This window comes from Sebastes fasciatus, chromosome 1 (genome assembly GCF_043250625.1).
Source record: "Sebastes fasciatus isolate fSebFas1 chromosome 1, fSebFas1.pri, whole genome shotgun sequence".
NCBI classification, from domain to species: Eukaryota; Metazoa; Chordata; class Actinopteri; order Perciformes; family Sebastidae; genus Sebastes; species Sebastes fasciatus.
This window is the reverse complement of record NC_133795.1, coordinates 36,642,519-36,664,817: the sequence shown is the minus strand read 5'-3', so window position 1 is coordinate 36,664,817 and position 22,299 is coordinate 36,642,519. Positions and strand designations below refer to the sequence as shown.

The window sequence follows — 22,299 nt, the reverse complement described above, 5'->3', positions numbered from 1 at the left end:
AAGCCACATTGCAAGAAATTCAAACTCAATTTATATCAAAGCTATAGACAGAAAAGAAATCATAGACATAGTTAACAAGTGCAAGAATAAAACATCTACTGACTGGAATGGAATCGATATGACGATAGTCAAGAAAGTCATTGACAGTATTGCAAACCCCCTAACCTACATTTGTAACTTATCATTCATAACTGGCACATTTCCACATAAAATGAAAACTGCTAAAGTTATTCCACTATATAAAACTGGGGACAAACATAATTTCACTAATTACAGGCCTGTATCTTTACTTTGCCAGTTCTCTAAAATATTGGAGAAACTGTTCATTGGAAGATTAGATAACTTCATTGACAAGCACCATTTACTGACAGACAGTCAATACGGGTTCAGAGCAAACAGATCAACAGCAATGGCATTAATGGAGCTAACAGAAGAAATAACCAGTTGTATTGATAACAAGAAGTATGCGGTAGGAGTATTTATAGATTTAAAAAAAGCATTTGACACCATTGATCATGATATATTATTCAATAAAATGGAAAGGTATGGTATAAGAGGGGTAGTGCTGAACTGGTTGAGAAGTTATATAGGAAACAGGCAGCAGTACGTGCAAATAGGGGACTACAAATCAACATGCTCAGGTATTACTTGTGGGGTCCCGCAGGGATCAGTATTGGGTCCAAAATTGTTTATTATGTATATAAATGACATAGGTAGGGTATCAAGGACACTGAATTTAGTTTTATTTGCAGATGACACAAATATTTTTTGTTCTGGGGAAAATCTGCAGCAGCTTTTGGAGGTGGCCACATCAGAAATCAGAAAATTGCAACGGTGGTTTGACAGAAATAAATTGTCATTAAATTTGGACAAAACTAAATTTATGTTATTTGGAAACCAAAAAATAGACATACCAGTACAAATGATAATAGATGATGTGACTATTGAAAGAGTATATGTAAATACATTTCTGGGTGTAATACTGGACCACAAAATCTGCTGGAAACCTCAGATAAGTTATGTAAGAACAAAGCTGGCAAAGAGCATAGCAGTCTTAGGGAAAACAAGACACACACTGGATCATAAATCACTGCACATTCTGTATTCTTCACTTGTATCACCATATCTGAATTACTGTGTAGAAGTTTGGGGTAACACTTATAAAAGCAACTTACAACCATTATGCATACTACAGAAGAGAGCAATCAGGATAGTAAATAATGTGGGATATAGGGAACACACGAACACACTGTTTTTGAAGTCACATGCATTGAAATTTATGGATTTGGTCAAATTTAAAACCGCAATAATTATGTTTAAAGCAAGACATAATTCACTTCCGGGCAATATTCAAAAAATGTTTTGTGACAGGGAGGGGGGTTATAATTTTAGAGGAAAGTTTAATTTTAAAAAGCATTGTGTTCGTACAAAAAAGCAGAGTATGTGTATTTCAGTCTGTGGGGTGGATTTGTGGAATGGGTTAGGTGATGGGTTGAAGGGGAGCACAAATATAAATCAATTTAAAAAGCTATACAAGAAAGATATTTTTGGGAGGTACATGGTTGAAGAAGAGTTGTGTTAAAGGTTGGTTATATACTTTTTAACTCCGGATGTATTTGTGGGTTGTAAATAAACTTGGGATGCTGTTCGTATATTCAACTTGGGATGTAAATAAATCTGAGATAGTTTTTATATTATATTATATTATCATTCTATGATATATGAGTTAATAGAGGAGAAGTGAGAAAGGGGTAGGGTAATATAAGTTTTTCTTCTACCTACTCCTTTTCGGACAACATAACTCTTGTTTTGTTTGTTATTATTTTGTATCTGTTTTTATTTATTATATGTTCGAAATAAAGTCTTTCATTCATTCATTCATTTTTCATACTGCCTGCCTGAATATACCTGTATTCTCCCTCCGTCTGAAACGCTCCACAAAACCAAGCAAACCAACAACGTGCGCACTTTAATCGCGTCCAAAACATTCAAATTTGTGGATCCCAAAGTGTAAACAATGTGCTGGAGTATGGCAATGGAATATTTAATTGGATTTCTTTTGGTCAAACTTTGCCTCCAGCAACCCGCTTCCTCAGTTCTTGTATCATGCCGTAACCCGGCCAGCGTTTGCTGTTATACAATAGTATATACATGTTTTTAAAGTGCTATTGCATATCAACAAAATAAAACAAAAAAATGAATCCTACTGGAGTTGGCACCTTGCCGTGGTGGAGAAGCTTGTGTGTCTCTTTAACCCTGTATTTCAACAGGAGACTGATCTAAGTTTCCTTATAAGTTCAACCAAGTCAGCTTGGTCACAGGTTAGAGACCGGACAAATATCAGCTCCTTTGCTCAGATTTGAAGGCCATTGCAAAAATAAAACATTGTCATATGAACCTGAAGTGCTTACTCCAACTAAAAAGTTCTCATGTCATCTCTGTCAGTTTTACTGCTAGCAATACAACCCAAAGTTCAGCATCACTTTAACTGTGATTAGAGGTTACTGGTAACCAATAAATGTATCCAGCGTTATCTCCGTCAGTTTTACTGCTTTATTGGTCGTCATTCTACCATGAAGGCATGGGGGTGAAGTTTGACCCTGAAGTGACCATGCTCCTTTTATTTGGTTTTCATGTTTTTCTCAGGTTAAAAGCTTTTAAAAAGTACACTTAAAAAATGAGGAGGTAAAAAAATTATTTCTGCGATCTTCTGACATCTGATCTCATCAGCTTGAACGCACCTTGGAAATCATCAAGAGTCGTAAAATCAGTTTTCTGCAACGTTTTGGAAAACCTATTTTGCGGCCATTTTGGAAAATGGCTGCCGCGTCTGTCAGGGGCCGAATTGGCAGCGCCCCGATATCTATATCTTTTCGTGACATATAACCCTACATCTGTGCCTAATTTGTTGCTTTTATCGCAAAATGCACAATTGTTATGAATATTTCAGCTTAGCTGCCCTGCTGTTACATGAGATTTAGATTTATTTTTTCATTTCTTTTCTGTAAATCTTTTAATCTGGAAAGAACTTTGTACTTAAGTTTGACAAGTGTTGTATAAATTATTATTATTATTACTACACTAGTTGCTTAGGTTACTTATCTCTACTTTCTTATGTAAAACAGAAATTAAGCAGTAAAACAATGGCTTATGAGATTTCTTAAAAACAATCTCTGCAGCCTCAGGAGTGTGTGTAATGTGTCACTAGCCTGTCTGTAAACGGCTGCCCGTACAGGGGTCCGTTGCCCACACCGGGTTCCTGTCCCGGGTGAGGAAGAGTTTATGAGAAATGTGGAGCCATCACCAAAGCCTGAGGAGCCAAGAAATATTTTACAGCTGAAAACTGAAATGTTTTCAAATGTGGAGCAGGTTTGAACCGAGGCTCCGTTTGTAAATGACGAAACATACTGTGCGTTCCAAAACCCATACTACCATACTACTTAGTATGACAGAAAAAAAGATTTCTTATGTCCCAATACATAGTATGTCAAATGCAGTGTGCCAAAAATACCAGGATGTCCCACTACATCTGGTCACATTTTACAGTATGAAAGCCAGCATGCTTTTCTGGCTGTTCTGACCCACAATCCTCTGCACAGCAGATATATTGTATTCATACTGCATGCAACAGTACGTACTTTGTAAGGGCAGCTGCAGTGTGCTAGAAGGAAAAAGGAAAAGTATGTGATTTGGGACGTAGTCAGTCGTGCTGCTCCTCGTCCTGGAATGATTCACAGCTTGATAACCCGGTCCTCTTATTTCCTTGTTCCCTCCCCTTCAGATCGACAGTTTGAAGGTGGGTGTAACCAACATAACACATGATGATTACATCAGAGCTCAAACTAGTGTCGGTTCTCAGGAAGTGAAACTCAGACAGTCGTTGCTACTGAGAGGTGAAATGGCGCAGAAAGGAGTTCAGCTGGAGAGAGAGTCATTCTCTTGTTCGATCTGTCTGGATCTACTGAAGGATCCGGTGGCTACTTCCTGTGGACACAGCTACTGCATGAACTGTATTAAAAGCTTCTGGGATGGAGAGGATGAGAAGAAGATCTACAGCTGCCCTCAGTGTAGGCAGACCTTCACACCGAGGCCTGTCCTGCTGAAAAACACCATGTTAGCAGATTTAGTGGAGGAACTGAAGAAGACTGGACTCCAAGCTGCTCCTGCTGATCACTGCTATGCTGGACCTGAAGATGTGGCCTGTGATGTCTGCACTGGGAGGAAACTGAAAGCCTTCAAGTCCTGTCTGGCGTGTCTGGCCTCTTACTGTGAGAAACACCTCCAGCGTCATTATGACTCAGCTCCGTTAAAGAAACACAAGCTGGTGGAGCCCTCCAAGAAGCTCCAGGAGAACATCTGCTCTCGTCACGACGAGGTGATGAAGATGTTCTGTCGTACTGATCAGCAGTGTATCTGTTATCTCTGCTCTGTGGATGAACATAAAGGCCACGACACCGTCTCAGCTGCAGCAGAAAGGACCGAGAGGCAGAGAGAGCTGGAGGTGAGTCGACTCAACATCCAGCAGAGGATCCAGGACCGAGAGAAAGATGTGAAGCTGCTCCAACAGGAGGTGGAGGCTTTCAATCGCTCTGCTGATAAAGCAGTGGAGGACAGTGAGAAGATCTTCACCGAGCTGATCCGTCTCATGGAGAAAAGAAGCTGTGATGTGAAGCAGCAGGTCAGATCCCAGCAGAAAAGTGAAGTGAGTCGAGTCAAAGAGCTTCAGGAGAAGCTGGAGCAGGAGATCACTGAGCTGAAGAGGAGAGACGCTGAGATGAAGCTGCTGTCACACACAGAGGATCACAACCAGTTTCTTCTTAACTACCCCTCACTGTCACCACTCACTGAATCTACATCCAGCATCAATATCCGTCCTCTGAGCTACTTTGAGGACGTGACGGCGGCTGTGTCAGAAGTCAGAGATAAACTACAGGACGTTCTGAGAGAGAAATGGACAAACGTCTCACAGACAGTGACTGAAATGGATGTTTTACTGTCACAACCAGAGCCCAAGACCAGAGCTGGATTCTTACAATATTCACGGGAAATCACACTGGATCCAAACACAGCATACACACAGCTGTTATTATCTAAGGGGAATAGAAAAGTAACATATATGAGTCAACATCAGTCTTATTCTAGTCACCCAGACAGATTCACTGGATGGCCTCAGGTCCTGAGTAGAGAGAGTCTGACTGGACGTTGTTACTGGGAGGTGGAGTGGAGAGGGACAGGAGTTAATGTAGCAGTCACATACAAGAGTATCAGGAGAGCAGGGGGGGGGAATGAATGTTACTTTGGATACAATGATAAATCTTGGGCGTTAGATTGTAACCAAAACAGTTATAGCTTTTGGTACAACAATATCAAAACCCCCGTCTCAGGTCCTCGGTCCTCCAGAGTAGGAGTGTACCTGGATCACAGTGCAGGTATTCTGTCCTTCTACAGCGTCTCTGAAACCATGACTCTCCTCCACAGAGTCCAGACCACATTCACTGAGCCTCTCTATGCTGGACTTTGGCTTTATTATTATGATGTCACTGCTGAGTTGTGTAAACTGAAATAGACAGAAGTCATTTAAGGGTTAAATTCAGTGTTTTAACTCTTAAACTTCTCTGGTGTCCATCATTGTTGCTGCAGAGCTGATTTGTGTCTGGACCGCAGAGGACCAGCCCTACAAACACTAAAGTGTGTCACTGACTGACTGACTGAGTGATGAAGTTACAGGATTCATCAGCGACTGTTGCAGGTTCCTCATTGGTTGTTGCTCTTTCTAAATGAAAAGCTGGAGAACAGTTCAGTGTTTATGTTTTCTGGGGATTGTGTCAGCGGTTCATTGAATCATTACATCGTGCTGTTGTTGTGCATGTGCTATTGTTTATAGTAGTTTAAGTTACGTTACGTTGTGCTTCGTATTGTGTTACCACCGTGCATTCACACCAAGCAGGAAGCACATTAGCAAGCCACACGTCGCTACTGCGGTATGAACCCAAAATAAACACACTGTGCTGTGATTTAATATCAATAAACGGATCAAAATGATGCCGAAATAACGACATTATGATGTTGATTTGTAAAAAGACTGAATTCATGCTTTGTCGGGTCTGTCCGCAACACAGCAAGCAAACAACTTTTAAAATGCTTGTTTTCTGAACGGAGTCCGGATCGATCAGTGCCAGGCTATGCTAACATTGTAGCTGCTCCATCAACACTCCATCTAGGAATAAACACGGCAGCAACAACATCAGTGATGACGTCAACTTTGTAAGTATGTATATATTGTTACACACCACTTATATGATGAATGCTTTTGATACACATGCTTTAATAAAAAACTGAAATACTATCTATCTATCTATATATATATATATGTGTGTGTGTGCGTGTGTGTGTGTGTGTGTGTGTGTGTGTGTGTGTGTGTTGTTGTTTCTCTTCCACTGCACGGGTCTTAAAGGAAGGTCTAGTGATTTATTTCTTATCATAGATATTCTGTTCTCACCACTTTTTGTAAAGATATCTAGAATCACATTTATTTGGTGGGCAGACTAAATGTTGTCGTCCAGATCGACGTACAAACGAGATCCTAAGATGTTTAATGAAACTGTAATTATCATGATCATAATCAATAAGGAAATCATTATTCTCTGTTACATCGCTGAGATTCTGCTCAAACAAACTGATTGTGTGGATGAAAATGAATCTGTACGTGAAATCATTGAACAAGAGTCATTTAGCAGACTTTACTGATGGGATGTGTGAACAAACTGAAGGTTTCTATAATCAATAAACAAGAATGAACTAAGTCTTTGCTTGTCTTTTTTCCAGGGTATCATACAAAGCTCCAGGCTGCTTTGGATCAGGATGACGTCCTGAAATTGAACCGTTTTGTCACAAATGCTTCAAAGTTAAATATGTGAGAAAGTTATTATGAAGCATATTTAAATATTTCAGGACGGTTTAGTTTGATAACTCCCTGTTGTCAGTCAGCTGTTTTTAACCAGTCAAAGAACACATTTGTTGTGAAATCACACTGGATCCAAACTGATTTGGTGTTCGTGGTATTCAACCTCTAAATCACTATTCCAATGCTTAGTCTGTTTATGATAAATATCCCATGAAATAAGGAATAATCCCACAACATTATTCATATCTAACATTAATTATTATTAGTTATTCTCAGATGGATTTCTCTGTTTGTTGTGTGTAGAGGTGGCTTTACTTCACTGTTTAAGTTCTGGACTACCCCACACTGTCTTCTGTCTGAGTGTCCTGAATAGTGTATATAGAGAAGTCTTTGTCCAAATGAACCCGTAAAGATTCACAAGTGCATATTTGTCTCTCAGTTTGGGGCTCCGTCCTCACTAGGCCGCCGTTTGTCTCACCCCAAACAGAGCTCTTGGGGATAGAGCGGCCCAGTGAGGGCTGTGTGGCAGTAAGAAAAGCTGTTGTTGCCTCCTGTGATCACTCATTTTAAATGTCAGCGTAGCCCATCACACAGTACGGCTGCTGTCATTAAACAGTATCAGATGATATTGTGATTGAGTAATGCTCAGCAGAGCAGCAGCTTGGGAATGACTGCTGGTCAGCAGGTGGTACTATCTACGAAAATAATGTGAAATACTTTTCCTGTGATCATTTCTTGCGTTTGAAAGTGCTTCTGTCTCCACATATTGACTGCTGAACACGTGGAGATTCTCTCAGAAAGCGCCGACTTGGACCACAAGAGGTCAGGAGTGCTCAGTTTTAAAGTGGTCTGAGGATGTTAATCCACCAATCTGACAGCCTGAACTCATTCAGTCAAAGTCCAAGCCAAGCTTTCACATCTAGCTGTTAGTCTGAAGGACATGAATGTCATCGGGACACTGAGCCATATCACAGTCAGATGCTGAACTAGCGGTCCTGAACCTCGTCATCGCTGTCATTACTGTGAATGCTCATTTTGATCCAGAGATTTCTGTAGAACATGTGACTGATGGACAGTAGTTCAGACACTGCAGTGAGCTTAATGGAGATCGTCTGACCTCTTGACCTCTAGTAGAAGACGTTGCATGGTGTGAAGGACAGCAAACCGCGTTAATATTCCAAAACGTTGCAGAAAACTGATTTTATGACTCTTGATGATTTCCAAGGTGAGTTCAAGCTAATGACATCAGATGTCAGAAGATCACAGTCATGATTTTTTTTACCTCTTTATCTTTAAAGGGCACTTTTTAAAAGCTTTTAACCTGAGAAAAACGTGAAAACCAAATAAAAGGAGCATGGTCACTTCAGGGTCAAAACTTCATCTCCTTGCCTTCATGATAAGATAAGATAAGATATACTTTAATTGTATATACTCCGTCCAACTGCAGTTACAAACACTAAATTAAAACAACATCAACACCAATAATAAACGATTCCACACAAGACAGGGAAACAGTTTCACAGAAACGGATGTTTCAACACAAACACAGTCCACGTACATAACGGCACATACTATCACACACCATGGCAGGTATTGCACCGAGGTAGTGCACTGCACCGTCTACCGTCTTGCCCATATTGCACATACAATACCCCAATATTACACAGATGCAACATATTGCACTGTCCCTATTTAACATATTGCACTGTCCCTATTTAACATATTGCACTGCAGCTTTATGTTACGAATTGTTGAGAGGTTTAATAGACATCGGCAAGAATGAATGTTTGTGACGGTTCAATCTGCTCCGTGGGACTCTATATCTCCTGCCGGAAGGTAAAAGTTGGTACTCCTGATGTAAGATGTGAGTTGGGTCTGACACAGTTTTCTGTGCCTGTCTGATGACAGACTGCTCATAAAGCATCTGGAGGGTAGGGTGGGTTTTGACCCCCATAATCTTCATAGCAGTCTGCACCAGGCAAGAAATCTGTGACCTCAACTGCACGGTCAGGTTACCGTACCCAGCGTCCAAAAAGGTCACTGTGCCCCCTCAGCTGAATTCTCGCCTGACAAAAAACTAAACTGAAATAACAGCTAGGCTATAAGTCAAATGAAGTCATTCAGTTTGGTAATGGAAGGACTTAACACTGCAATGCAAAATAAAGCACAAAACAGTGATAGTTTTGCATTTAGGAAACAACTAGGACATGTACTTGGGCTTGATTACATTGTTTTCTATTGGAGTGTCCTAACTGGCTGCGAACAACACGGTGCTGCACAGCGACGTTTTGTCTGAACTTCTATCGGATACACGGTTCCTATTTTTTCCTGTCACTCATATTGAGAGGAACGGCTGATTAGTTTAGATAAAATGAGCCGACAAACCGGGTCAGTTGTCCTGGATGTAAATGAAAATATTAACTTGATTACTGACACTTTCAGCACAGGCATGGACGCTCGCAGTTATATGTAATAAAGTTCACTAGTGAAACTTTATTACGAGCTACCTGTCAAAAAATATAACAGACACCTCACTAATGGTTCAAATAAAACACGAACACACAGCGCAAAGATACAACTATGGAAACTCTGGGAAATATGAACCGTCACGACAATATTTCAGTAAGAAGCCTCGTTTTGATCCGCTCCGTTTGCGTGTTTGTTTTTATTTTATTTTTTTATCGAGCTCAATAGAAAAAATTAGAGAAAGTAGACCTACAAACCCGGTGCATTAAAACACAATTAGGACCAAGAGAGTATAAAGCATCCTGTGCTCCTCTCACATCTTACTTTTTTCTACCTGTTTGGATTATTCTGTTCAGTAATGTGGAATAAAACAATGGACTAATGTTACACTACAGCAGGCTGAGCAGGGACAACAACTGCTGAGTGAAACATCCACATTTAGTCTTTATTAACTTAAATTATAGTTATGAAGAAATCAGTCAGACTGTTAGATTAATGTGTTGTTTAACTCCCTGTTTACTTTATCTCGGTACCCGTGTGTGCACATTTTGACCCTGGCACGAGCAAGACGCAGGGCGTGCCTGAGGAGTTATCTGTAGCCTCCAGTACCTCCTCATTTCAAAACAGAAACCATAATAAGGTGGCAGCTGGCTGGAGAAGATTACTAGACAACAACCTACTTGCTCTTGGTCATATCGTATGTTATTTCCAGTAAATATCACAAATAAAACGTGTGTTTTCTGATAGAAAAAAAAAAAGGTACGACTGTAGGAAGATAACATATTATTAAGTACTACTAACCCATCTTTGAGGTGCTTATGTCTTCAGCTCCAGTCTGATCTGGAGCTCACAGCTGATATGTTCCTGGTTTGTTTACATGATATAACAGAAGTGCAGAGTTGCAGAGAAGGACAGAGAGCGTCAGATGCGCGATGCAGCGCGATAGTCGGACGCTCTCATCCAGTTAGGACACGGTGTTAGTTTATAACCTGTTTTTGTGGACATAACAGCACGTGTATGCGTGCGTGCGCACCTGTGCGCATAAGTGGCAGTATGTATACACCTCTCTGTCAGTTTATTTCTTTCATGAAACATGATAATGTTAAAGATACACTTAAAGGGACTGTTTGTAACTTTCTAAGCGTATAAATGTAGCGGGTTGCCACACATGCGCGCTCGCATATGCGCGCTCGAGTGTGGCGGCTGACTCGTCTCCTCTGCCTGCTCGCCTTCACTCAGACAGAGCGCGCGTTCTCGCGTACTCGCTCCACCTCTAGACGTGAACGCACGCTCACTACACACTGCAGAAGAGTTAGTTTAGCTCTGAGAATATCTAGTGAATGTACAGTGGACGTTTGTGCAGAAATAAATGCTGCAGCTCCTCCAGACCAACAGAGGTTTTCCGTGTCTTGGGAAGTAACGGGGCTTCGCAGAGAGAAACGTTACCGTCTCGTTACCGACCGGTTGCCGGTGTCTTCCTGCTCTCTCCGGCTGCGGGCGGAGGGATACGAGTTTCTCGCTGGGGAGCCCCGCTGCTGAAGCCTGCGCTGAGGCAGGAGAAGCAAACACAGTATCAGCATTGATTCATGGAGAGACCTTCGTCTGTTCAGCTAACATTACTGCCAAGCAGGTGAAATATAGAGGGATATTGTGCTTTTAGCTGACGTGTGTCGCCTCACTGTTTTGAGCAATGCTTCGTTGATTTCACAGCCACAGCTGTCGCTGTTACAGTTTTTCTCAATTGTTTACACACAAATACTGGTACTTGACACACAATGACCACAACATGTAACTCATGCACCAACCCCCTGAACCAATTCTGCTAAACTACAAGCACAATTCCTGCTTTACACTCAAATTGCAGTTCTAAAACACACTTTTTTCAAAACACTACACACAATTCTCTGCATTTGGCACAATTTTCATGAAGAAAATCTCGTTTTCACAAGGAACACACTGTCATTCAAAATTCTAAAGTCAATTGCCCTACTATGCACACTGACTCATCACATGGGCAAACACCTGTCACACAGTGTTACAATTAGCAATCAGTTGATGCTTTTCATGGCTGGATTCGACATGCTAAGCGATATTTCCCCCGCTGCTTGGCCAGGGAAAACATTGCTTGTGATGTGGATGAGGTGCTGTGGCCAGACCGAAACAGAAGAGAGGATGCAGCATAGTTTTTTTTCTCGTTTTTTTTACTGTAACTGTATACAGTAAATTCTTCTGTTGTTTTGTATGTAGACCACTGTATGTGCAACTTTGTGTTGGTTGGGATGTTCACTGTGTACATTGTTTTTGTGGGGAAAATAAAATATATTTGTTACCGTGTATTTGTGTGTTCTGAGTATAAAAACAATATTCTAAAATATTTTACAACACACTTATGTATGTACTGTCTGTAGTAAGTGTAACACTGAAGAAAAAAAAGGCCTAAATCATTATGATGAATGGAGAAGAAGTGTTTTCCATTCATCATAGTGTTTTACATTGAGCACATCAGTGTTCAACTGGTTCTTATGAATGTCTATTCATATGATGGTTTGTGTGTGTCATTTGAAAACAAAATACCATTTTGAGAAGAAATAACATTGTTTTGAATGTAAAGTTTCATTTTGGAGGAGAATTGAGGGGTTTTGCCCATTGTGTGTGTGTTTTTTGATTTGTGTGTAGAATTCTGAGAGTATGAGGCATGCTTTCAGAAAATGTGTGTAAACAATCGAGAAAAACTGTAATAAGCATTTCTGAAAGTTACAAATAGTCCCTTAAATAAAGGCTATATGAGGTGAAAAAAAATGCCCCCCCTGTCAAAGCTGATTGCCCGTCCGCCCCTAACACTCTGGCGCCGACCCTCACCGTACCATGCCGTGATACCATATCTAATGATGCTTTCCAAGACAGCCCGGTAGAAAAGTAACATGATCTACTGCTCCGCTCCATAGAACCTGAGTCTGCGTAAAAAGGTTTCCAACATGTACCTTCCAGCTGAGAGTGTTGTCGATGTTGACCCCTAAATACCTGTATGAACAGACCTGTGTGATAGATGTATTTAGATAGAATGACAACCAATAGCAGTAAAACTGACAGAGGTAATGCTGGATACATTTCTCGTTCACCAGTAACCTCTAATCACAGTTAAAGTGGTTGTATTGCTAACTAGCCGTGATATCGGCCCAACTAAAGGAGAAAATCATCATCAATTGCTTCTGCTGCTTCTTTTCTCTCTCCATTCAGTCCTGTTGCTAGTGAAACAGGTCGATAAGGTTGCTTTCACTCATAACCCGTTTGGTTACCTGAAAAGGTGGGTCTCGGTCCGCCTCCATGCGGACTCTGGTACGGTTTGTTTATGTAATTTTAGCATGATTTCAAAAGCTAAACTAATAAATCCATCTGCTGATTGTGAAATCTGTTCAGGAAGTGATCTTATTGATCTGTATTTAAGGCCATGTATAGAAGCACGCCAGCGAGGAGGTTTTCCCTGATTAACAGGTCAAAAGCAGTTAAACCCACCGATCATAAGGTCGGTGGTTCGATCCCCGGCTGCTCCGGTCACATGTCGATGTGTCCATGAGCAAGACACTTAATCCTAAATTAGCCATCGGTGTGTGAACGAGTGTTTAGATTAGATCCTAGTTGGCACCTTGCATGGCAGCCTCTGCCATCAGTGTGTGAATGTGTGTGTGAATGCTGACATGTAGTGTAAAGCGCTTTGAGTGGTCTGAAGACTAGAAAAGTACTAAATAAATGCAAGTCTATTTACCATTAACCATTAACTCTACATAAAAAAGTGTATGACAGCGATCTCACAGTTATACACCCCATGCACGTGTCCGTGTGCTCCCCGACGTTTTCACTATGCATTCACACCAATCATCTGAAAGCGTGTAAAGAGGTTTTTGTACAGTCCTGTCTCTACTATTATTCATCATAACGTGGCTGATTTGCAGTCTAATAATACTAACTAGAAAATGCATTTCCTGCTGAAAATGCGTGGGAATGCTGACAGCTGAAAGGACCTGCAGGATCTCTGTTCTAGTCAGCTGCTCGATAGCGGTGTTTTAGTTTTAGTCTTTTCAAGTTATATTGAGTGTAGGGAGCCTTCCTTTAGGCCTGTTTTCATTTAGTGTTTCCCTCTCCCTTTGAATCGCTTGCGATTTTTGTGGTTATCCTTCAGGAGTAACTTTAAGATTCCCCTGGGGCCTCATGTATAAACGGTGCGCACGTACTAAAATGTTGCGTACGCTGTGTTTCACGCTCACGCCGGGATGTATAAAAGTCAACGTGACGTGAGAATGTGCGGACCGTGCCGTAAATTCTAGACCAGTCGTGAAAATGTGCGGGCCGTCCTCCAAACTCTGTCATCTGGCAGTGTCAAACTACAAAGTACTGAAACTCGCTAAATGCGTAAAAATATTTTTTCCTCTCAACTTACTGAGCTTTATTTATGATGTGGGATCCAAAAAAAAACACATATTTCTTTACTAGTTTACGCATAATATTTAACATCAGAAGGCACAACAAAAACACATTTAAACTAATGTCCCAGAGATGACATGCCTTAACCACCGTGCCAAAACCAAAATCGCGTGCTGCACAATGTGGCAGACCAACATGCTGTGTCTGTGCTCCAGAGGAGCTACAGATGGATGAACCGGACCCTGGCACACCTAACAATGAGCCAAAAGCAGCAGCTTTACAGCGCCGTTTAGATGAGATACACAGAATGTAAAGCAACGAGGTGAGTTGAGACAAACATTTATTTTTCAACAAGGTCTTTTAATATATAACTTATCCCACCAAGAACCTCATTCATTCTTTTTAATTCGTTGCATATATATTCTTCATTGTATTGACAATCTCTCTCTGTGACTCACAGCACAGCGTTAGTGAGGACACGTACAGACCGCCGCCCCTCAGCAGTCGAGGCTCGGGCGCAGCTGACCGTTCTTCTTTTTGTTCCTTTTCCAGCGTGATTTGCCATCGTTATTTGGACAATAGGTGACAGCATGGAGCGTGTTTATAGTCATTTGCATAGTTATTAATGGGAGGAGACAAGGCGGACCAAGTGGCACGTGCAGCTGCGCTCAATTTCACGTTCATTGAGATGTATAAAGGAAAGGTACTCAGGAACAGGCGTACGCACAGTTTCATACATGTGAAAATTTCTGTGCTTACGTACTTTTCCAATTTTGTTAGTACGCCATCTTCCAGTGTGAAAGCTGCGCAGTCTTTTATACATGAGGCCCCTGGTCCGCAATTGCGTCCCTCCCCCTGTCCCCCTGATGGTTAACTTAACGGAAAATGTTCTGGGGTCTCATTTATAACCGTTGCGTACGCACAAAACGGGGCCTGAAATGTGCGTACGCCACTTCCCACGCAACAGTTGTGATCTATAAAAACAAACTTGACGGGAGAATGTGCGCACCGGTACGGAAACTTTGACCCGTGCGTACGCATATTATGGAGGCACCGAGGCAGGGGAAACTGGAGACGCAGATGAATTGAAGCCAGACTGTAGACATTAAATGTCATTATACGTATAATGATGCCTCTCACACATTTAACTTCACTTCATACTTATATCCACTTTATCATAAACATTTAAAACAGCAGTGTTCTTTGTGCTAGTGAGCCATAACTATTACATAAGCACCTTACAAATGTAAAAGATCAACTCAAATCTCAAAGCAAATTCCGCTCAATATCTCATCAGCGCTGTCTCACCATCATGTCCCCCCCTCCACCACCGGAGCTCAGAGGAGATCTGAGAGGAGAGGACCGGACTACCGACAGTCGCAGTCAGCAGTGGAGCAGCTGATGAAATCATCATCATCGGTTGTAGAAATCCAAGATTATATCAAATAGCATTAAAGAATGGCAGAACAGAGCGCCAATAGTTTTAATAATATCTACTAATAGTGTGCAGATATCACCAAGTACCATATTAGTTTTCATAAAGTTGTTGTGTAAAATCGCTGCAGTAAACATGATGTAACCCTCTGGGAAAACCAGTTGTTTCTAAAACATTTAGAGATATTTCCCTCACTGAAAATTCCTTTTATTTAATAAATAACCACATTCTATATTTTATTCTGAAATTAATTTATCATTGTTTATTTTATTTCCGTTTTTGCTCAGAGTTCTAACTTTAACAAACTTTAACAAATAAGCTCATTGGTTCAAAGTGAAATAACTGTTGCTATTGGTGTAAAACATCCCAAGTCCCGCCTCCTCACTCAGGTTAGAGACGCAGTGTGGAAAACACGGAGATTGATGAGAGAGCAGCGGAGAAGCTGGATTTACAGAGTGATATTATTACTACTTATACTTGATATACTACTGAACAGAGAGAAGTAAAACTATATATGAGCCAGTAAGAGCTCCGTCACCTATTGAAGCGACCTGAGAACATCTGAGAGCATCGTTTGATTCTTTTCTTTTCTCGGTGCGTTCCAAACATTAAAGCAGCCGCCGCACATGGCAACACGAGTCAAATGCTCTGAGAGCTGGCATAGCGAAATGTTTTGCCACTGAGCTGTATTCTAAAATGATATTTTGTATTTCTTTGGTGATAGAGGCAGAAAGAAATATGTGTGTGTAATATGTGTGTGTTATTTACATTGTGTGGACAGAGAGGGATTCTTTAGCTGAAGTTCATGGGTTATGAGATTAGCTTGATTCTGTTCATCCCTGTGCTGCTTGTGTGCATCAACGCAAGGTGTCAGTGTTGTGACAGGGAAAGTATTCACATTGCCTTACTCACAATATTCACATATAGTGAGTATTTAATGTTTAAACTGTAGGTTGTTTGCATAATAATCTACAACTCAAATGGGTTCACAATTATTAAATAGTCATTTAATAGTGTTGTTTACACTTTACTATTGAGTGGTTTATAATAATAGTGAGGTTGACATATTTCATATGTTAATATTATGATGCAAGTTAATATTGTGATGCAACAGTTATCCTACATTCATGGGTTAAGCATTGAAAAGTTGTATTATATGTTGATATTGATCAAATTAAACTGTACAGTTAAGAGCTTGGATAGATTTGCATATATTGCTATATAAGCCGTGTTATTTTACACAGGCTAGGTTTTCTGGATACCCTTGAACTCAGGATTTGGATTGGAATCTCTCCCTGACGAGGGGGATGGCGAGCTACCCGTGCTGAGCACCTGGATTGAGGAGCGCTTTCAACTTTCATCTGCGTTGCTGTCAGTGTGGTAGGACTGTGGGGAAGGACCTCAAAAGACAATTGGATCTGAACATTTTATTTTGGGGATTACTTTTATTTTTTAGGGTGCACCCAGTTCAATAGACATTTCAAACTGAACAAAACTGAATGTCGGCAGTAATTGTGAATTTATTCTGTGTCAATACAATAATTTTCCTTTAAACTTAATTCTGTGTTCTGCTTACTCATTGTGGTATCCGATTCCTGTTCATTATTCCTCTCTACGAATCTAGGTTATACTAGTCCAGTGTATACTTATTCATCAGGTGGGTTACAATGACATGACTTATTCATTTATTTATGGTTTATTAGATAGGGACAGATACAGTATACATATAGACAAAATGAAAATGGCTATCCGATGCAACTATCAGACTGTCTCCAGTGCGCCACACACTCTGCCTCCTCCAGTCACCTCCAACCAGCACATCTTCACCAGTATGGATTGTGTAAATTAACAAAGTGTGTAAATGAAGCCAGTGACAGCTCTCACACAATCGTTACACTCCATATCTTCATTATCATTATCAGTCCTAATCATAATGCAGGACAAGTTCACTATAAAAACTTAAATAATAAATAATAAATAGTGTACACCTGTCAAACTTCCTTTTTTCTAATGATATCCAGGTGGGGGATATTACTGATTGTCTTGATCATTTTAAGTGAATGGATTAGTGTGATTGCTGTAACGATATAAACACAGCGGTGAGACTCGGAACATGCTGCATGGTGCTGGTGGATATACCGGCACTGTGAGGACTACGTGACGTGAATGAGAGAATCAGGAGGGAACGAGTGTTCAGAGACCTCCTCACCTACAAACACCTCCATCTCTGTGTCAGAAAAACTCCTTTTCTTGGTCTTCCTCTTGGGAGTTGCTGTGATTCACCGTAAAGAACCACTGATCAACAGGCTCATTCACATGCAGAAACATTCATGAGGTGCTTTGCATCGACCATTTATGGTTGAATGTGGGCGTGTAGAGGGCGGAATATGAGGCGGATCCACGTGCGCACATTTCCAGGTGGACTGTGATTTATAAAGGGAACATTGCGTGCAGGTGTGCGTACGCACGGTTTTATAAGTCAATTTTTTTTTGCCGCACGCCATTTTTAGGCTTTTGTGCACACATACATTTTTAGTATGGATCCTACGCACAGTTTTATAAAAGAGACCCCTGGTAATTTTCTTCCAGGACATTTTCTGTTTTTCTTCAGATGTTTTTTCTTAGAGTGTGGTGGCTGATCAGCACAAGACCTACGAAAAATATGAAAATGTTCTAAAATGTCCCGTGGTACCAGTCCATCTATCCTCTCATTCACAAACGTTCAGGGGAACCACCCTATGTTTTCCCTGACAATGCAACATTATTTTTCATACTGCCTGCCTGAATATACCTGTATTCTCCCTCCGTCTGAAACGCTCCGCAAAACCAAGCAAACCAACAACGTGCGCACTTTAATCACGTCCAAAACATTCAAATTTGTGGATCCCAAAGTGTAAACAATGTGCTGGAGTATGGCAATGGAATATTTAATTGGATTTCTTTTGGTCAAACTTTGCCTCCAGCAACCCGCTTCCTCAGTTCTTGTATCATGCCGTAACCCGGCCAGCGTTTGCTGTTATACAATAGTATATACATGTTTTTAAAGTGCTATTGCATATCAAAAAAATAAAACAAAAAAATGGATCCTACTGGAGTTGGCACCTTGCCGTGGTGGATAAGCTTGTGTGTCTCTTTAACCCTGTATTTCAACAGGAGACTGATCTAAGTTTCCTTATAAGTTCAACCAAGTCAGCTTGGTCACAGGTTAGAGACCGGACAAATATCAGCTCCTTTGCTCAGATTAGAAGGCCATTGCAAAAATAAAACATTGTCATATGAACCTGAAGTGCTTACTCCAACTAAAAAGCTCTCATGTCATCTCTGTCAGTTTTACTGCTAGCAATACAACCCAAAGTTCAGCATCACTTTAACTGTGATTAGAGGTTACTGGCGACCAATAAATGTATCCAGCGTTATCTCTGTCAGTTTTACTGCTTTATTGGTCGTCATTCTACCATGAAGGCATGGGGGTGAAGTTTGACCCTGAAGTGACCATGCTCCTTTTATCTGGTTTTAATGTTTTTCTCAGGTTAAAAGCTTTTAAAAAGTACCCTTAAAAAATGAGGAGGTAAAAAAATCATTTCTGTGATCTTCTGACATCTGATCTCATCAGCTTGAACGCACCTTGGAAATCATCAAGAGTCGTAAAATCAGTTTTCTGCAACCTATTTTGCGGCCATTTTGGAAAATGGCTGCCGCGTCCGTCAGGGGCCGAATTGGCAGCGCCCCGATATCTATATATTTTCGTGACATATAACCCTACATCTGTGCCTAATCTGTTGCTTTAATCGCAAAATGCACAATTGTTATGAATATTTCAGCTTAGCTGCCCTGCTGTTACATGAGATTTAGATTTATTTTTTCATTTCTTTTCTGTAAATCTTTTAATCTGGAAAGAACTTTGTACTTAAGTTTGACAAGTGTTGTATAAATTATTATTATTATTATTACTACACTAGTTGCTTAGGTTACTTATCTCTACTTTCTTATGTAAAACGAAAAATGAAGCAGTAAAACAATGGCTTATGAGATTTCTTAAAAACAATCTCTGCAGCCTCAGGAGTGTGTGTAATGTGTCACTAGCCTGTCTGTAAACGGCTGCCCGTACAGGGGTCCGTTGCCCACACCGGGTTCCTGTCCCGGGTGAGTGAGAGTTTATGAGAAATGTGGAGCCATCACCAAAGCCTGAGGAGCCAAGAAATATTTTACAGCTGAAAACTGAAATGTTTTCAAACATGGAGCAGGTTTGAACCGAGGCTCTGTTTGTAAATGACGAAACATACTGTGCGTTCCAAAACCCATTCTACCATACTACTTAGTATGACAGAAAAAAAAGATTTCTTATGTCCCAATACATAGTATGTCAAATGCAGTGTGCCAAAAATACCAGGATGTCCTACTACATCTGGTCACATTTTACAATATGAAAGCCAGCATGCTTTTCTGGCTGTTCTGACCCACAATCCTCTGCACAGCAGATATATTGTATTCATACTGCATGCAACAGTACGTACTTTGTAAGGGCAGCTGCAGTGTGCTAGAAGTAAAAAGGAAAAGTATGTGATTTGGGACGTAGTCAGTCGTGCTGCTCCTCGTCCTGGAATGATTCATAGTTTGATAACTCCTCCCTCCTCTTCCTGCTCTCAAACACAGACTGCTACACTCGGTCCTCTTATTTCCTTGTTCCCTCCCCTTCAGATCGACAGTTTGAAGGTGGGTGTAACCAACATAACACATGATGATTACATCAGAGCTCAAACTAGTGTCGGTTCTCAGGAAGTGAAACTCAGACAGTCGTTGCTACTGAGAGGTGAAATGGCGCAGAAAGGAGTTCAGCTGGACCAGGAAGCAATCTCTTGTTCGATCTGTCTGGATCTACTGAAGGATCCGGTGACTACTACCTGTGGACACAGCTACTGCATGAACTGTATCAAAAGCTTCTGGGATGGAGAGGATGAGAAGAAGATCTACAGCTGCCCTCAGTGTAGGCAGACCTTCACACCGAGGCCTGTCCTGCTGAAAAACACCATGTTAGCAGTTTTAGTGGAGGAACTGAAGAAGACTGGACTCCAAGCTGCTCCTGCTGATCACTGCTATGCTGGACCTGAAGATGTGGCCTGTGATGTCTGCACTGGGAGGAAACTGAAAGCCTTCAAGTCCTGTCTGGTGTGTCTGGCCTCTTACTGTGAGAGACACCTCCAGCCTCATTATGACTCAGCTCCGTTCAAGAAACACAAGCTGGTGGAGCCCTCCAAGAAGCTCCAGGAGAACATCTGCTCTCGTCACGACGAGGTGATGAAGATGTTCTGTCGTACTGATCAGCAGTGTATCTGTTATCTCTGCTCTGTGGATGAACATAAAGGCCACGACACCGTCTCAGCTGCAGCGGAAAGGACCGAGAGGCAGAGAGAGCTGGAGGTGAGTCGACTCAACATCCAGCAGAGGATCCAGGACAGAGAGAAAGATGTGAAGCTGCTCCAACAGGAGGTGGAGGCTGTCAATCGCTCCGCTGATAAAGCAGTGGAGGACAGTGAGAAGATCTTCACCGAGCTGATCCGTCTCATGGAGAAAAGAAGCTGTGATGTGAAGCAGCAGGTCAGATCCCAGCAGAAAAGTGAAGTGAGTCGAGTCAAAGAGCTTCAGGAGAAGCTGGAGCAGGAGATCACTGAGCTGAAGAGGAGAGACGCTGAGATGAAGCTGCTGTCACACACAGAGGATCACAACCAGTTTCTTCTTAACTACCCCTCACTGTCACCACTCACTGAATCTACATCCAGCATCAATATCCGTCCTCTGAGCTACTTTGAGGACGTGACGGCGGCTGTGTCAGAAGTCAGAGATAAACTACAGGACGTTCTGAGAGAGAAATGGACAAACGTCTCACAGACAGTGACTGAAGTGGATGTTTTACTGTCACAACCAGAGCCAAAGACCAGAGCTGGGTTCTTACAATATTCACGAGAAATCACACTGGATCCAAACACAGCATACACAAAGCTGTTATTATCTGAGGGGAACAGAAAAGTAACATTTATGAGACAAGAACAGTCTTATTCTAGTCACCCAGACAGATTCACTGGATGTTATCAGGTCCTGAGTAGAGAGAGTCTGACTGGACGTTGTTACTGGGAGGTGGAGAGGAGAGGGACAGGAGTTTATGTAGCAGTCACATACAAGAGTATCAGGAGAGCAGAGGGGGTGAGTGAATGTTACTTTGGATACAATGATAAATCTTGGGCGTTATATTGTAAACAAAACAGTTCTATATTTTTTAACAACAAAGTCCAAACCCCCGTCTCAGGTCCTCAGTCCTCCAGAGTAGGAGTGTACCTGGATCACAGTGCAGGTATTCTGTCCTTCTACAGCGTCTCTGAAACCATGACTCTCCTCCACAGAGTCCAGACCACATTCACTGAGCCTCTCTATGCTGGACTTTGTCTTTATGGTTATGATGGAAACACTGCTGAGTTGTGTAAACTGAAATAGACAGAAGTCATTTAAGGGTTAAATTCAGTGTTTTAACTCTTAAACTTCTCTGGTGTCCATCATTGTTGCTGCAGAGCTGATTTGTGTCTGGACCGCAGAGGACCAGCCCTACAAACACTAAAGTGTGTCACTGACTGACTGACTGAGTGATGAAGTTACAGGATTCATCAGCGACTGTTGCAGGTTCCTCATTGGTTGTTGCTCTTTCTAAATGAAAAGCTGGAGAACAGTTCAGTGTTTATGTTTTCTGGGGATTGTGTCAGCGGTTCATTGAATCATTACATCGTGCTGTTGTTGTGCATGTGCTATTGTTTATAGTAGTTTAAGTTACGTTACGTTGTGCTTCGTATTGTGTTACCACCGTGCATTCACACCAAGCAGGAAGCACATTAGCAAGCCACACGTCGCTACTGCGGTATGAACCCAAAATAAACACACTGTGCTGTGATTTAATATCAATAAACGGATCAAAATGATGCCGAAATAACGATAATATGATGTTGATTTGTAAAAAGAGTGAATTCATGCTTTGTCGGGTCTGTCCGCAACACAGCAAGCAAACAACTTTTAAAATGCTTGTTTTCTGAAC

At 41.3% G+C, this 22,299-nt stretch overlaps 2 protein-coding genes across 2 annotated transcripts; both read left to right on the top strand.

The window, feature by feature from the left end:
• The first annotated feature begins 3,871 nt into the window (after positions 1–3,871).
• Positions 3,872–5,719, top strand: LOC141774447 (tripartite motif-containing protein 16-like). Its single transcript, XM_074647126.1, has one exon. It carries the CDS (start codon positions 3,899–3,901, stop codon positions 5,564–5,566), a length of 1,668 nt encoding a protein of 555 aa, XP_074503227.1. The 5' UTR covers positions 3,872–3,898; the 3' UTR covers positions 5,567–5,719.
• A 14,320-nt stretch (positions 5,720–20,039) lies between these two features.
• On the top strand, positions 20,040–21,739 carry LOC141777668 (tripartite motif-containing protein 16-like). The gene has a single exon (XM_074652142.1). It carries the CDS (start codon positions 20,040–20,042, stop codon positions 21,708–21,710), a length of 1,671 nt encoding a protein of 556 aa, XP_074508243.1. The 3' UTR covers positions 21,711–21,739.
• Positions 21,740–22,299: the final 560 nt, after the last annotated feature.

Excerpts from the sequence above, each read along its gene's own strand:
- LOC141774447 (XM_074647126.1), top strand. The coding sequence starts at position 3,899 with ATGGCGCAGAAAGGAGTTCAGCTGGAGAGAGAGTCATTCTCTTGTTCG.
- LOC141777668 (XM_074652142.1), top strand. The coding sequence starts at position 20,040 with ATGGCGCAGAAAGGAGTTCAGCTGGACCAGGAAGCAATCTCTTGTTCG.